General features: G+C 39.5%; 1 protein-coding gene across 1 annotated transcript in view; it reads right to left on the bottom strand.

Annotated features, from left to right (window-relative positions):
- Positions 1-8,918: 8,918 nt before the first annotated feature.
- The window catches only part of CEP97 (centrosomal protein 97), a 16,720-nt gene continuing 8,049 nt past the window's right edge, over positions 8,919-17,589 (bottom strand). Inside the window, exons 7-11 of the mRNA XM_009289821.2 lie at positions 16,878-17,042; positions 14,985-15,118; positions 13,586-14,342; positions 12,433-12,508; positions 8,919-11,689 (exon numbers count right to left, since the gene is read on the bottom strand). Coding sequence (XP_009288096.1) covers positions 10,973-11,689; positions 12,433-12,508; positions 13,586-14,342; positions 14,985-15,118; positions 16,878-17,042 — 1,849 coding nt within the window. The 3' untranslated portion in view covers positions 8,919-10,972. The remainder of the gene's footprint in view (positions 11,690-12,432; positions 12,509-13,585; positions 14,343-14,984; positions 15,119-16,877; positions 17,043-17,589) is intronic.

The raw sequence follows: 17,589 nt of genomic DNA, 5'->3' as shown, positions 1-17,589 counted from the left end.
TGCACCTACCATCGCACCACCTCCCGGCCAGGCCCGGCCCGGCCCCGCCCGCTAACGGTCTCTCCCTGGCCGGGGTTTGCAGCCGTGACGACGCTCAACTACGTTGACGTAGCGGCCCTGCGGGGAAGAAAAATCGTGAAACCGCGCGCACTTATTTCTGGGCACCCTTTTTGCTGAGAAGGGCACCCTAACGATGAGGGGGGCGGGGGGGGAAGTCCCTATAATTTCTGAGTCACAGCAGATGAAGCCAAAGAAACCAGGATGTGGGGAGGCTGCTGCGGAGCTCGGGTTTACGGCCCTGGGTGGTATTACCAGGTTCCTGTCCGAGGCCTGCCCAGCTGCACCCCCCTGTCAAGAGATAAGGCTCATAGTTCAAACATTGCTGGGCCTGGGTCTGAAGGTGAATATGGGAGGGAGCTGGAGAAGCAGTGTCTTGAACAGCAAGAAGATGATGAAGGGGGGAGAGGCTGGCCCATGGGCCAGCTGCAGGGGTTGAGCTAGGGAGACAGGAACAGGACAGCAGAATTGGGCAAAACCAGCTGTGTTAAAGGCAGGACTTCAAAACGCCTGAGGAGATGCACGCAGTCAGAGTTGAGTTTAGCACCCTGCACCAGAGCTGTGTGGCACTTTCAGTCTGGTCACAGGACATCTGCAATTGGATTTGCCATCACTTGTAAACACTGCATAAGTTTGGGAATACCTCTTTCCAAAACATTCACCTGCTAGCAGGTGTCCGCATGAGTATAGGTTAAAGGCTCCATCTTATTTTTTACTAAGGAATACTTGGCTTGCTTAGAACGAGGCACACACAGAGACAGAGCAGCTGAAATATTCCTGTGAACATAATACTTTAGCCATTATAAATATTAAATGCCTCCTCTTGTCTCCTGCCCCTACCCCCATCAGCCACAGCCGTTTCAAATGAGTTAGAGGTGAGATCACTTCTACTTTTCTCCTCCTTTCCCCCATTACAATGGTGATTACCTGGCAGAGATGGAAAGCAAAAGTCTCAACAGGCACCAGCTTTTATTAGTACTATACCCCGTCAGTCAAGCATTGAAAGCCAGCTGGCTGTATAAGCAGAACACTAAAAATACAGTATCTTGAAAGGTACTTGGTATTGATTTTTTTTTTCTTTCAATATATTAAGTCTATCGATTTTATAGCAGTCTCATTTCTCTTCAGCTTTCCTTCATGAGCCATGCGGCGCATCAAATTCTCCCACAGACTCTTCAGTTCAAAGTGAGACCCAAGGCAAAAATATCTAATTAGTGTGCTAAATGCCAGGCATAAGCCCATCTCTGTAATATAACTGGACTGATGTTGGGGCTGAGGGCATGGAAGATGACAACAATGACAAAACCACAGGAAATCAGTGCAGCTATGCTATTCTCCACCACATTTTACATTTCATCATCCCTCAATGATGGGAAGGGATCCCCACTACTTTTCTCCATAAATTCTTCAGTTATTATTGTAGTTAGTCTTGATGAAGACCTAATAACAAATCAAATGTGCTTTTCTGTGGTAAGCCTTTGTGCATAAAGAGGGCATAAACTGATCACTGAACATCTGCCCCCACACTCTGTAGAAGGGACCTTGTGAAAGGCTGTTTGGTTTTAAGTTATTTGAATGTCAATGGCTTTGGTGAGGTCTGTTCCACATGCAACATGTAGATGTCATTAGCCCCCAAAAAATACAGCTTCAGCAGCTGTCACTCACATCCCTCCTGGTTTATCACACCAGAAGCACTTGGCAATTATTTTGAGATGAGTACAGAAAGATAGATAATGGAAAAGAATCAATCTTTCCTTATTTCTGTTTCCAGAATTACATGCAGTAAGGTGAAGTTATGCTGGGCCCTTGGCTCCACTGCCCTTCTATCCCTTATCTGCAAATAATCATCAACAATACACAGTATATTAGATAATGCATCTGGGATTACTAAACCGATTCTTAATTTAACAAACACTGCATTGGACAGAGTCCTGGCCAGAGTCTGCAGAGAGGACAAGCCACCCTGTTCCCTTTCTACACACATCTTCGACTGGTCCCCTTTTGCCACATTACCCCTGTATCGCTTCTCTAACCATTTTTCACTTACATAACCATCTGCTGTTGTCCCCCCGCAGTTCCTAGAACAGCGAGTTTCACTTCGACCTTGCACGCAAGTTCAGCATGTCCCCTGGTTTCAGGCATAGCAACAACTAAGGTATATTTGACTTGGTTGGAAAAAGTCTTTTGCTGATCTGGTGCTGCCCAGACCCTTTTCACATCATCTAACACTTGTAAAGGGATAGAGCTTTTGCCAGAAGAATCCTCTTCCAGCTTCCTCGAGTGCTTTCCCAAAAGGTTACAGAGAAGCTTACCTACAGGCAAGCAGCCTTTCCACCTCCCTTCGGAGCCCGCAAATCTGCTGCGGATCCTCCCTCAGACAGCTGTGCTGCATTCCCCACTCCAGGGACAGGCAGGAGCACAGCTTCCCATTCACCCCAGGTAGTTTTGCTCCCCTTTGGGACTAACACAAGCTCTTCCAGGGCTCCCTTTCCCTTTCTCCACCAGACAAAGGGTGTGGCCACAGCCATCTCAGCCAAAGGCTACCCGGAGCATATCCAGCGAGTTTAACATTGACACTGCTACACCAAAGAAGGGAAAGCATCAGGCAACTATGAATATGAAAAAGCAGGGGAGAAGGGTAGCTTACCTGTCCTGCTAGCAAAAGAATAGCTACTTCGTGTGCTTAAGACTCTCAGTATCTGTGAGTAAAGTCAGAGACTCAAAGACCAAAAGGACAGCCAATCTGCTGTAGAAAGAGTATCAAAATTGGGAACGAGCAAGCCACAATGAGGAGAGGATAAGTGAATGAACTCCACCCCGGGAAGCTCAGCACTACAAGACAGCTGTGGAGCAGACCTTGAAAATACAGGCTCCAAGAGCACATGTGTTTGCCTTTAACTTCAAGCTGAAGGGGCTGTAGGTGCTAATGATGGAAGGAAGAAAAGAGTTCAGGCTGTAGAGTTTGAGCAGTCTCCTGTTTCTCCTCAGGTCCCACAGCCTCTATGCACATAAGCAGCAGTAACTTCCTCAACTCATTTTCCATGCACTTCCCACACCAGAAAACATGCTGCAAGTTCTCAAGGGACTGGAAAACTTCAGCTGGTCTAACAAAAACAGACAGGAAGAGACATCACAAAGGCTGCTGCTTGAATGCACTTTAGTACAATACTAACAAAACAGCCCTGGCTGCTAGACAGGTGTTCCTCACAACTCTACACTGTTTGAGAATTGTTTAGGCTTTTGTAATGGTTTATTGCTTTCAGCCCAACACATGAACAATTTCAACACAGTGTGCACGGATTTGACATTTTCCAGGGCATCCTTCGTGATCAAAGGCTTCCCAGTTTTCACAGACAAATTGAAGAGTCTTAGAAGTCAAAGGCTGTGACTGGTTTCATTTGAGCATCCTGTACATAGTTTTCTGCTATTTCTTACCTTGTTCAATGTTGTCTTGCACATATCAGAAAGAGCAGGCGAACAGGATCTTGGCAAGGAAAAAGGGGATAGACTTGAGCAATCCCAAAGCCCTCACTTTCACAGATTCTGCCAGAAACGACTTGGGCTGTACCTGAAAAGGTCCCAGCAATCCTCAAGAAGTCCCCACTGGGACAACAGGCATAATTGCCCCAGGTGGCATGTTGACTCCCTTGGTCTTGATGCTCCTAGACCAAGGAACGTGCTGTATTACTTGCAGGGCTTGAGGCAGTCACGTGCACCTTTCCAGACCCACAAGAAGTTACGATGGAGTGTCACAAGGGACATGTCTGAAAATATCCTTATGCATAGGCAAAACCCATGCCAAGCTATAGACGGAAAATGAGAATGAGCTCCAGTAGTGACATGGATAAAGTTGAGGAAGTCCATGTATTAAGATCTGCCAAGATCTCTATGTGCTGTCCCGTGTAGGCCAAAGTACCTATACTTCTATATTCCTTCTACCTATACCCCAAATTGATGCATTATATCACCATAGATCCTTCACAAATGCAGTATTATGGCTTGAAATCAGTGATGTACTGATGCAAGCTATACTTGGACATAGTGGTTTCTGCTTTTGCAACTGTATCAATACAGTAGAGAAAAATTAGTTTTCACACCGTAACACCTGAGTGAAGGGGAAAAATACCTCACCTACCATCCGGACATAATGTTATATAGAATTAACAGGAGTTTTTCAAACACCACCACACACAAAAGGAACTCAGCTCCTAGCGTATGTAAGGATTTCAGCCCATAAAATTCAAAGTAACTATTTTCATTTGAATAAAATTCGGTCCATCCACTAGATATATTTATCCCTTTATTTTCCAACTCTAGCCAAAGATTTTAATGTCTGATCTTATTACAAATATGAATCAAAAACAGGGACAAGAGTGACCTTCAACCTGAGCTCCTGAAGTGTTATGGTTACTATCCCTACAATACACAGCATTTAAACTTAATAGTACAGCTTTAAGGTCTTAACTCTACTGCAAGAGAAAACAGCACCGCTTTTCTCTTTTAAGACTTGAAGTGAAGTCACTTTAGCTATGCCTATTTCTGTCTTTCAAATATCTTCATAGAAGAGCAAGAAGAGCCTCACTTAAAAACCTCAGCTAATTTCTTCAGTGCAATGAAGTGGAAACACATAGCAAAGAGTTAAAAAATGCCCACTAACCTCCATGTGTGAAATGAGAGTTAAGCAAAACAGTTATTTTTGGTGGGGTTTTGGGGGGTTTGTTTGTTTGTTTTTAAACCTCTGGGATGACTGTCCTGCAGTAAAACATGACTTTCATATATGTCTGCGCTCCTGGACTGTTTGTCTGTTAAAGCCTGAAAGATATTTAATTAGTCTTCATTTATTTAAGCACACAGCAGGTATCTGACCAAACCAAAATAGTAGGAGAGGGAACAACATGCTTTGCCAATTGCATTTCTCTCAATAAGCCCATAGCCTTAATTCTCTTTCTAGAAAGCTCTGTAGAGAACACTGCCACATCTTTTATTTTAAACACAGTAGAGAATTAAGAACACGAGAGAGTGGGCCGGTGATAGAAACAGAGGACTGCAAGTCATGATTAGTAGATGCCACTGAAATTGGTATTCAATTGGTGTATAAGTTTTGAGTACCCTGCCATGCTCTTACTATCTCCAACACTGAAACAGTGGGCCATTAGATGCCTCAGCTGTACCAAGTCATGAATGCTAATGCTTACCTTGTCATCACCATTTTGTATTTCTAAACTTTATCTCCAAAAGAGCCCTCCAATGGTAAGAAAATTATTATTAGCTGCAAGAGTCAGGATCACGTACAAATTAACATTTTCAATAAATGTACAAATCATTTATTTAAAGTTCAAAACTCAGAGGTACAAACAAAATATTTAAGAAACAATAAATCCAGAAATGTAAACACTTATAGAAAATATACGAACTGTACCAATTTAACCACCCACCATTCTTCACAGAAAATAGTGAGAAGTAGAAAGACAAATCAATGCCTAATTGTTATTTTTCAGATTCTAGTTTAGAGGTAGAATACTACTGTGAAAGACTCAACAAAATTTAGTTCAGCAGAATTATTCTACAAGTGAATTTGGCCCATATACTTATAAATGTCATGAAGCCAGAAAAGAAGTTTCTTATTGAGAGCTCTTATACAAGAAAATTTGGCGTGGCACTTTCCAAGAGACAAAGCACCTTTCCTGATAAATACTGTTTTATGCTTTTGCAAGTAAAGGATCCTGTGCTTTTTCCATTACTGACATAAAGAAAGCATTTAAAAATAGACAGAGTCCCAACTTTTTGGCAGGCATATAGAAAGCAAGTGTTTTTCAGTAACTTGTCCTAGAAAGTCAAACTGGGAAAAAACCTGTAACTATCAAAGAAGACTTTTTGAAAGACTTCATGAATACTTGATGCTTGCTTATTTGGGTGGCACAGTCCTCAAGGAAAAAAAAGTTAATACAACAGGAAAAGTCTCTTTTCCACTAGCTAAAAGCAGAGGAACTAAATGGTTTTCACATTTTATTGTCATTCAGTCAGTCTCCACTAAATGCTACAATTCTATCCTCTCAGGGAAAAGTGTATCTGAGCAAGACACACTGTAACTTCAAGTCCAGTAAAAAGTACCCAGGTAGTCTCAAAGGAATGTATCTTCCATTTTTGTTCATCAAACAACCTGCTACAAGTAGAAATTAAGATTGGAGTTCTTCAGACAATATATACAAATTCATAAAAACCAGGAACAATTTGCAAGCTCAATGACATACAACATTATTCAGAAAAAACCAAAATTTGTTTTATATATACAGACAGACTGGCTGCTAAGTGCCTTATTTAAATTGCTGCATGCAAATAGAATCTATGGTTCTTTAAGGAACTCAACTATAAACAGTTAAGCTTCTGCAATTTAGTTTAACAAGGACCTTCTCAAGTATTTGCTGAAAGATATTTGTGTTTTAGAAACAACAAAATAAAATTTGCAGTCTTAATGCCTTCTTGCTTTGTGGTATAAGAACACTCCTAGAGATGTAAATATGATTTTGTTGCTTGCAATTGGATTTTTTGTTTTTTAAGGAACTCAACTATAAACAGTTAAGCTTCTGCAATTTAGTTTAACAAGGACCTTCTCAAGTATTTGCTGAAAGATATTTGTGTTTTAGAAACAACAAAATAAAATTTGCAGTCTTAATGCCTTCTTGCTTTGTGGTATAAGAACACTCCTAGAGATGTAAATATGATAAAATCCCAGGTTAGACAGCCAGTTCACAAGGACTCAACTTAAGCATGACCCTGCTTCTTTTAAGGAAGTGAAAGCAGAGAGTTAGGCCAACGTTCAGTACCTTTTAAAAATTCCATCCTTGCCACACATACTTTGTTTACAAAATAGCACCACACAGGAATAGTCACCACAAAAAAAAGCAGGAACAAAAACCACATTAGTCACTGTATTCATTCAGCAGCTAAATCTCCCATTCATTTAAATGACAGTTTTAGGTACTAAAAAGAGAGTTGTGACCATTAAGCTCAGTCCATGGAAGAAGGCAGAAACAGAAGTTTACTTACTGCCATTAATAAGGCATTGCCTTGTGTTTTTCTTTCGTAAAGAAGTTAACTAACAGAGAAGAATCAATACAATCCAAATACCTTAATAAACCTTGAAATATAAAATGTGAACAGGCCTGCTTTCTTGATATTCTTCTACCTTCCCAAACACCATCTGGAACAGTTTCTATCGATTACTACATACAGTAGAAAAAAATGCATTCTTGATTACATGAAAGATTGAAATTTGTAAACTATAAAAATAATTGGGAGAAAACTGAAATAGCAATCATAAAAGAGTTGGTGTTACCATCACAGATTAAACCTGAAAACACAAATAAATGCATTTCCACCTTCCCCCTTGTCCCTACCTTCAGCAAAGCAGGCAAAAGAGTAATTTCTGCCATAGACTAGCTGAAAGAGGTTTGCATTTGCCAAACACCTCATTTGGGGCAAAACTACTTGTGTGGCAGGCACAGTTTAAATCGTTAGTCTGAGCTATATTTAGCTGATTTTTCTGAAGCAAATTAAAGCAGCGCTTAAACTGTACTCACGGCAGAGCTGACAACATTGCCTGACAGATAACCATTAGTAATCTCTTCCATCAGGACTGGAGGATCAGCCCAGGACAGAGTACAACAGACAAGCTTTCCTTCTACAAAGTGCATTCTTCTGTTGAAGATGAAGGCTTGCAAAAGGAAAATGCTGAAAGACATACAATATTAATACAGGAAGATTTCAGACATGGATTTTCATATATTAGGTCTTTGATTCCTTTATGAAATTGCCGTCATCTCCAAAGGGAGCTGTGCATCCTTATCCAGGTAAAAGAATATTACATACCTAGATTAAGAAAACTTATACAGACAAAGAAGAGTAGATGTTAAGCCATATGCTAAACTAAGATATTTCTAGATCATGATTTTTTTGAGGTCAAAACAGACTGAAAGAAGCCATTTTTAAGTATACATCCAGTTTGATTCCTTATTTTTCCACTCTATCCCCCATTATGTCCTTCCCTGTATGTATTTTAATGGTCAGGATGAAAGCATGTTGTGTATATACAAACTAATTACATTTAACCCTGTAAAAACTAATCCAAAACTTCATCATTCTTTGTGATTTCTGTATATTTAGGCAATTCATCTTCTACACATGCAAGATACTTTTTAGAACATCGGAAAAAAACCCCATCTTTCATATTTCATAGCTTCCCCAAAAGAGTAAGATAAAGCTGATTATATGTTGGTACACACTTTGCTGTACCTTCATAAAATCAGTTTTGGATATACAGGTTACAAGTTAAAAAAGCCAACAGTTGACCTAGGCATTAGTTAAAATAAGTCATCTTGTGTTTGTGTTTGCAAGCCCTAATAACAGAGGAAATGTCAAGAAACATCTAGGGCTTCCATGAAAAATTAAATTTCACCAAGTTTTCCCCCTTTGACACTTCCAAAATTAAAGTTGTTTCTCCTCTTTCTAATTCTGCAGCACAAGCGACCAATAATGCAAAATAGCAAAATACATATGGTCCCTCAAGTGTCTTCAGTAAGTGAAACATTTTTATCAGGACAGTAGTGTAGCTTCTCCCAAGCCTTGCATATGCTAATACAGCACTGCCACAAAAGAGAACTTACTGTTTTATTACACCTAACCACTGCCTCCAGAGTATAAGGTCCAACAACTGTTTCACAGACAGAAATAATTTCTCTCTCAAAACCCAAAGAAAGTCTTTTTAAAGGTTTACACGAGATTTTTCTTTTTTTTTTTTCTGTAATAACAGATTGACACTCAAAGAGCCAAATCTATGAACTGTGGAGATCTCCAAGCATGGCAAATTTAAATGCAAGTTGAGAACCTTCAGCGGACAAGGGTGTGATCACGTAGCCTACAAACTTCTTTGCACAGTTAATTAGGTGTTTTGATACATTAATGCACCTGTACCACTTTCAATACCCAAGCACACTAATGCTCTAAGATCTAATTATGAATATGGTTATGCTACAAACATGCTGTAACTAGACTGAATTAGAAAGGTAGCACATTAATAATCCACCACCTCAGTTGTTTGTTTTGCTTTGGTTGGGTTTTTTTTTTTAAATGCTCTCATGTATGCAAGGCACAGTCAAATGTCAGCTTGACTATGGTGACAGCTCTTTTGAGAAGTTAGTGCCCTAGAACTTATTTTTTGGGGGGTGGGGAAAAAGAGATGATGCTACTCTATACACAGAGGCAAGCTTTATTCTTCCAAGGTGAGCTTCACCGCTGGGCATATGGCTAGTACAAGTCCAATACACAACATTTATGTTCTAAATAAAGGCTATTTTGAGGCCTCAAGCAGATGCTGGCCTCATGCCAAACTCCTGAGTAGTGGTAAATTTCAGCTCAAAACCTAAAGTAGACAAGCAACCAAAGCTTCTACAAAAATTATTTTACATGGTAACATGGTCATAAGAGTCACTTTAAAACAGCACTAGTTGATTTTAATGACACCATAGCACCAGAAGTTAGCCTGTGGATTCAGAGAATTATAGTATGCGTGTGTCTTTATATCTGAGAAGTTAGTATTAGCATACTATTGAAACACTGGCCTTCCAGTGCACATTGCAAAATGTAGTATTAGCAAACTTAACTGACCCCTAGAAGTCACAACATCAACTTTTATTTTACTAGTCACATGGCAAAACAGATTTCCCTTGCCACTTTTGCAGTATACTAAGATACCTGATCTTTTTCCATTAAAAAAACCAACATAGCAACAGCTAGGCAGAATACAAACCCTACCACTTGCCCAGTGTTTAAGTGGAAAGCATAGCCTAGGTAACTCAGCACAGTTGCCAACAGGGAAGAAATACAGCTTTTTATCCACATCTAATTAGAATGTCAAATACTGGACATACAGAGAAAAAAAACAAACAAAAAACCCAACAGAGATGTCAAGAGAGAGTTTTAAGTCATGACATTTGCTTTTAATATTTATACCTGTAGATAGAAGTAGTTGTGATCCATCAAACACACTAATGTCTTGAAAGCCATGCAGATCCACATCCCAAAATTACATCAGCATCCTTGTGAAGGCAAAACATGTCACCAAGTCTGCGGCTATCACCCAGCAGTGCAGTCTTGGAAACTATGTTCCCAAATCACATGCCCTTTTGACGTTCTCATTTAGTAAAGGCTGCTACTGGTTTCACTTGGAGTCTTACCTGAGAAAGCAGGGAAAAAAAGTTTGTTTGAAGCTCCCTAAGGTCTGACTTCTGTAAGTCCTTGTTTCAGTGCATATGTAAATGACCTAATTCCTAGCCAGCAGCTTCATGTAAATGACAAAAAGAATTCACTGACTTGGACACTGGTTTCATGGAATGCATCTTTGAAACACTGACCAAACTGCTCTTGCTAAAGTCAAAAGAAGTCGGAAAGGCAACTGCTTTCATCTTTCTCATCAGGCTGTATCTATACACGCACACGCTGCCTATATTGACTCCGTTTCCTCCCATACTGTTTCCTTCTCTTTTGCACAGTAAGAACTCAATCCTGCTTTTTAGAAAAAAATTCAAACACTTACTAACACATTCACCGAAGTGAATTTACAGCAAACACCACCCCCAATCTTCAGAATTAATTTAATGGAAGCCAGTTATTAGGATATCAGTTTTCTGTTGGAAAATAAAGTGCATAATGACTGTCACTGAGAACTTTGCTGATTTCAGGTTAGCATAGTCAGTGTCAGTCCTCAGCGACATCAATAAAATACTAATTAAAACATAAATTGGTAACATGAGTCAAAATCTGAAACAGCACACATGAAAAATAAGTTTTGTATAAGCAGGAAAAAGAAAGAGAACGGAAAGTGAAATGGAATCCCTAGTCCTTTGTGGAACTAAGCCTACTATACAGCTATCCCAACATGCAGCATCTGAAATGAAGAATCACAGTCTGTTTGCTTCCCTTCTACTATTCCCGAATTCAGTTTGCAGCTTTCTGGTGTCTGACTGATTTCACCTCGGGCAGGGGAAGATGCATCTTGAGGGAGATCTACAGAGACACTGTCAGACAAAGAATCTTGGCTTTCTGCTGAAACAGTGATTTGTGGCCAGCTACCCCCTGTTTCATCATTGCAGTTTGTCCCTTCATCAGCCTCCTCCAGCTGCTGAACAGATTTCAAATACTGTTGTATTAGTTTGTCGTCCTGCTCATTACTAGAGCTGTCTTTACTTTGCCCACATTCCCCATGGTCATCCTCTACATCTGATGAATACGCTGAAACAGAATTGCCGCATTGTTTGACAGTTTCCACTGAAAGAGAGCTCTCTGTTCCTTCCGTTAAACTTTTTTCAGAGCTACATAAGTCACCGGCATGAGTCTGATCAGCCATGGAAGAATGAAAACCAGAATCTGGGAACTGCAACGAAGACTTTTCCTGAAGAACATCACTAGCTGGAACTAACCAAGCAGAACTAACATCTGGTGGGGTTTCTTGCTCAAGTGTGGATGATCGAATAGATGGTTCGGATGGACAGAAAGTACTGGCTGAAGAGATCACAGGTTGCCAAGTGGCACCTAAATTTTGTGTCACTGAAAGCTGCCATTGTTGAAGGGATTTAACCTGTAAAGTATAGAGAAAATTTCATTATAAAATGTAATTAAGAAAGTACTTTGATTTCTAGAGTATTTCTTGCAATCAGCAACAAAGCTCTAATATAAAATTTAAGACCAAGTGAACTAACAAAAGGTTCGTTATACCTTTAGGGAAAATATGTTCTTCCCACTGTTAAATAATGGCTTTTAAACCTAGGTGTGCAACACTGACAGGGCACACAAGCCTCCCAGTTCAAGTACCTGAAGAAAAAGGAATCTGCTCTTAAAAACAGAAAGGATGGTGAACCTTTATGAAATGACCCATAATTAAGAAAGCAGTCAGTCTTATTTTTGGAAGAATAGCTTATTAGAAGATGTATTAATAACTTTTCTACTGTAGAAATGAATTGCTCACAAGCAACATAGCTTGAACACCAGTTCATTTGCCCCGGGCATCTAGCAGTCATATCATCCTTCACACTCCTGCTATGTTTATTTAGCTTCCCTTGCATTTTGTCCTCCTTCTCACACCAGGCTGTAATTTAGCCTTTTGTAACAAAGCCAGTGTTATTGCGCTAATACTTCTGAATGTTATTTTATCCCAGAAAACCAGTATAGCAAACAACATGGCAATTAGATTCTAATAAGCCACCCAAGTCATCACTGGAAAAAAATGAACCATATTGACTACCTCTTCCGGATCTACAGTATGAAATAATGCCTTTCAAATTCATACGTAAGCAGAAAAATAAAAGGACTAAAACTATTTACCTGGTTCCAAAGAAATCTGACAGCTTCCTCCTGTACAAGCCTCTGAATCTTATCTTCCTCTCTTTCTTTTCTTAGTCTGCAAGAACACACATCCAAATTTATGCAGCGTAAATAAGCAACATTTGGGTAACAAGATCAACAAGAATACATAAAAATGCCTACTTATATAACGTCGCTCTTGAAAGATACAACAGAGCCTAACATTAAGACATTACTGCAGTCTGGCTTGCCATCAATATCCAGCTGCTGACTTCAAATATCTTTTTCAGAGTTACATTAAGATTCTGCTTCCTTTTGCTGCAGCACATTTATTGACTTGCTAATACTTTAAGTGGCTTTTTGTAAACTGAACCCAAGCTCTTCATTTAAGTAGACGCGCTTCTTTCCCCTGCACAACGCCCCCCCCAAAATAGTGCTTCTTCATTTCAAATTATGCTCTCCCCAACTGATATCACTTGGATGTAGGCATGATGTGTAAGCATCGGGAGTTTCTAGAGATTCACTGCAGGCTCAACTTGATTCACAGAACGTGATAGTAAAGGAAAAGAGCCTGTCAGACTGCCAGTTCCCAGGCTGATCCTGAAAGATATTAACTAAACCTGCAATTTATATCTTACAAATTGAGAAACTTTGATAATGATCTCCTCCAAACATGGATTGATAGGATCAAAAAAACCAGAACCAAGCACAGAATTACATTTTAAAATTGTATCATGCAAGGCAGAGAGAGAATTCTTCTTTTCACCAGTAACAGAGGAATGACTCTCAATATGGACACTTCATTTACAGACTCTGTAATTGCTAGGAGACAAGTAAAATTTAAAAAAAAAAAAAAAAAAAAAAAAATCGCACTTGGCAATTTCTATTTTGGTTATGCTGTGAAACATGCAAGTCCTGCTAACAGAGGAATAGAAAAATTTATTCTAACCCAACCCACTCATAGAAGGCACTTTGAGAGTATGAAGAGCTATGTGCTTAACTGTGCTTATCTTACAGGAAGCGATCCTCTACTGTAATCACAGTTTTATATTCCCAATTCTAGGTTCTACTGTGAGTAGTTATATCAAGACCCATTTATACCTGTTCTGAAACATCCTGGAACAATGGTTATATTCATTCAGATTTGAAAATACACAGCATGACCTCAACTTACTTTTCTATTTCATCAGTTAAGCAAACGATGTGCTCCTGCATTCTGTTTAGTCGAATTTCATACCGCACTTCCTTGGCTCGGGGATGATAGTTCCTTGTGTAAAATCCTCTCCAGCAGGATTGAAGTTTGGTAGCTGCTTTAGTCATTCTTTGCAGTTCAGCTGTGCCTTGATCAACAACAGCTAATGAATCAGAACTTTCTCCTGCCATCTGGTCAGGACAGAGAGTTGTAACTCCCAATTCAGCACCTACTGAGGTGTTGGGGTGACTATGCAGAACTTCGTCTTCAGAGGATCCTGAACAGTTGCTAGTATTAGCAGTCGGGCTAGCTGTTACTGGATCAGGAGAAGGCAACAGCATACTCTCTTTGATATTCTCTTGAGTTTCCACACTTCCTACCGCTCTGTTGGAGCGCTCTCTTGTAGCACATGAAGCTTCTTGCTTGTTAGCTGTTTCTCCTCTATTAACATCTCTCACACATTCAATCCCTGTATGGTCATCATCTTCTAGGCCCAAATTGATTCCATGTAGCTTCAGGTCTGAAGCAGGAGACACTGGAGACAATCCTGAAGCAACTGGCATGAAAGTAGACTCTGAGGATAACAGGCTGCTGTTTAGTTTGTCTTCATCTGTCTGTATATCTTCAAGGTAGAGCTCCTTGTGAAAATTTCTTTCAAGAAGAAAAGTGTTCTTTACTGCATAGGAATGATCATCGTTTGCACTCGGTCCAACCCAAGAATTCTTCTGGATGATAGGTTCTAGATAGGCAGAGAGCCATATTCAAAATTGTCATAGTATTTCAATAACATATCTTCTTTTGATTCACAGGGATTCACAATTTGGTTTAGATAGTTAGAAACCTGTGTGTGTTAGAAGATCTAAAATGCTAGTAATGATAAGCATTATTTCTATATAACAATAAGGACAATAACTACTTGTCATGGTAACTTCCACAAACTTTGCAAATACTGGGTATGGTAAATTGCACAAACTGCCTCCCCCTGGAGAAGTTACACTTTTATCAGATGGAACAGTCAAAGCAATAACTCTTTAGTTTATTGGATTGTGGTTTTTACCTAACAATCTTACTAGCATTTCAAGACACGAGTAAGCATGGAGAAGTTACACTTTTATCAGATGGAACAGTCAAAGTAATAACTCTTTAGTTTATTGGATTGTGGTTTTTACCTAACAATCTTACTAGCATTTCAAGACACGAATAAGCATGGAATGTATTTTTAGAAAACGAAGTATAACTTCAGTTGAAAATCTCCAAAAAAATCAATAGAATAAAATAATAACAGGGTCTTGTTCTGAAATTCTCTCCACAAAGTTACCTATGTTAAAAAAAAAAAAATTATTTCCACAGGTTAGATCACAGGTGCAGATTAGCTTCTTACCACTTTCAAGAACTATCTGTGGTGGCTGGGCTGGACTGCTGTGTTCGTAAGTAACTGGCAGTGTTTTGTTGGGAGTAGATGATGTAGGTGGTCCTTCATTTTGGTCTTGATGCATCAGCTGCCTCTGGTGGAGCCTAAGCACAGAGTTCCAACAGATTTTATATTTCTTTTAAGCTTTTTTGGTACAGAAGACATCTAAAAGAAACTATCAACTACTTTAAAGGAAACAAATGATCAAATCATTCTAAAACAAGAGGCTAGTTATGCAGATCCCTACACCTACAAGACACTAACAGGACTACTCAAAGTAGGATATTGCACAGACTGCTCCTGTTCCCCCTCCTCCTCCCCCTTTTTCTTCGTTTGTACATGTATAAAAAAAAAAAAGAAAAAATCCAACATGCAATTCTGACTATAGACTGAAAACCATGAAGCATTTCTACACACAAGGAAGGAAGGAAGGTATGCAGATATTTTAAAAGCCTACTGCAGGATACGTTATACTTTATGTGTAGAGGAGTTTGAGGAATGGAGGGAGTGTCTTTTACATTTGAAAATGACTGAATCAAGGAAAGGGTATCCCTGTTACTAAAGGGACAAACTCCTAACACAAATCAACAAACATTGCCACAAACAAAATTATCCTTTACAAACTGAGAACACACAGAGGTTGTTTCAGCCCAGCTAAATTCAAAAGATCATGACATAGAGGTCAGAAAAGTCAAACTGCCTCAAAAATCATATATGTGTGTGCATATATATAAGGGTGGGGATTTTGGGGGCTTCGTTTTTTGGTGAGGGTTTTTTGTTTTGTTTGTTGGGTTTTTTTTTAATTTTTAAAGAGTTATATTTTGCAAGTCAACTTCCTGAATTTTCCCCAGAAACATCATGTGAATGTCAGAGCACTTAGCTGGAAATTTCAATGTCAATATGCTTCTATTGTACCTTCTCCTCTGAAATGGCCCCAAGATTTCTATAATTTCCTCCTGGAGATCAGTCCACACTGACAAAGTATTCACTAGCTCCTTCCAGATGCTCCCAAGTTTCCAGCCTTTTGATGAGATGCCGCCCTTCTGCTTACCACAACACTTTTGTTGCCCAACTTTCTACCCACGCTATGCCACTTATGTAGCCTGCTCCTTTAAGCTGAGTCTTCTGCTCTGACCTTTCTGCAAAAAAAGTTTGTCAATAGGTCCTGGGGAACAGGGATATGTGTATTGTTACATTTTCTGGCTTTTAATCCCAATTAGTTCAGCTTTTCATGGGAGGAAAGTGCAGCACGGTAACTCTCCTGATCTACTTGCAGACCTTAGCAAAATGGCTACTGCTGACAGAACCAGCAGACTATAGAGGCCTCTGCTGACAGACCCGAAGTGCCAGATACAGAGATTGTCAAGAGCATCACTGGAACAGTGTCCCTCAAAGGACATTAACTTTAAAACCAAGAAAGAACACGCTAACAACAAAAAAGTGGCTAATACACCAGTGTACCACAATAGTCTTCATTTACAATTAGAACAAAAACTAATCTAAGCTCCTTTTTGAGTTTTTCCTCACTTTCTCTGTGGCTAAAAAAAAAAAATCTCAGTAGGTAGTTTGTTTATTTTAATTCACTCCTAACACAAGTCACCTTCGATGTCCTACGGAGCACAGACTGCAAACTATAGAGAATTTGCCCCTAGATGGCCCAGCAAGCAGGAAAACGCTCCTGCCGCCTTACCTCTCATTCCCCTCTAGAATACATCCTGTACCTCCATTACTCTTCCTATCTCCAGCCCCCACTGCTGCTTTGAAATACTTAAAAGGAAATGTTACTATATCTAACACATAGTAAGACATACAATTATGTTCTCAATTACATTCACTAGCAACAGAGAAACAAGAAGCTCTCACCTCTGCTTACTCAGTATTTTTTCCAGTTTGGCATCCTCTTCAGTCTGGAGACCGTATGTAGATACAAGAGGACAAACAGTAGCCAAGTACTGGACTAACTGAACATGCTGTCCAGGTCGATACGATCTTCCTTTACCTTGACTGTAGAGCCATTCTGCTTTCAAACTGTTGGGAAAAGGGAAAATGGCCACCATTAATGCATGGCGTAAATGCCTTAACTCTCCTTTGATTACTGTTCTTCTAGTTGGTACCTAAGAGCTAATCTACAAATCTAACGAAAACTTGGAACATGAGCAGTGCCCAGAGGAACTGAGATTTTCATTACCAGAATAATGAATAAAGTATTCCCTCACATAAACATGGATGAAACAAACAAACAAAAAAAAATCTGACAAACACTCTGCAGTCTCTGCTTTATCTATGTGTAGTCTTTGAGCACTGAAAACACATTTGTGTGAATGAATTTATCAGCAAAGCTTTCACAGAAACAGAAAAAAACTACACAAACATGCAGAATAGCCACAGAGAGCAAATCTTGCTGAGAGCATTCAACAATTAAAATCTGTTTCTAATTTAAATGCTCTTCAGTCTGAGAAGATTTAATACAATATGTTCACATATAATAATACCACTAATACAGAAAACTATTAGCCATGAAAAAAAAATTCTAGAATTCTTACAGGCAGCTTTTTGGTAACCGCCTAATATGCTA

The sequence above is a fragment of the Aptenodytes forsteri genome, unplaced genomic scaffold (genome assembly GCF_000699145.1).
Source record: "Aptenodytes forsteri isolate BGI_AS27 unplaced genomic scaffold, ASM69914v1 Scaffold61, whole genome shotgun sequence".
NCBI classification, from domain to species: Eukaryota; Metazoa; Chordata; class Aves; order Sphenisciformes; family Spheniscidae; genus Aptenodytes; species Aptenodytes forsteri.
Note: the sequence above shows the minus strand (reverse complement) of the source record. Positions and strands in the feature narration are given on the sequence as shown.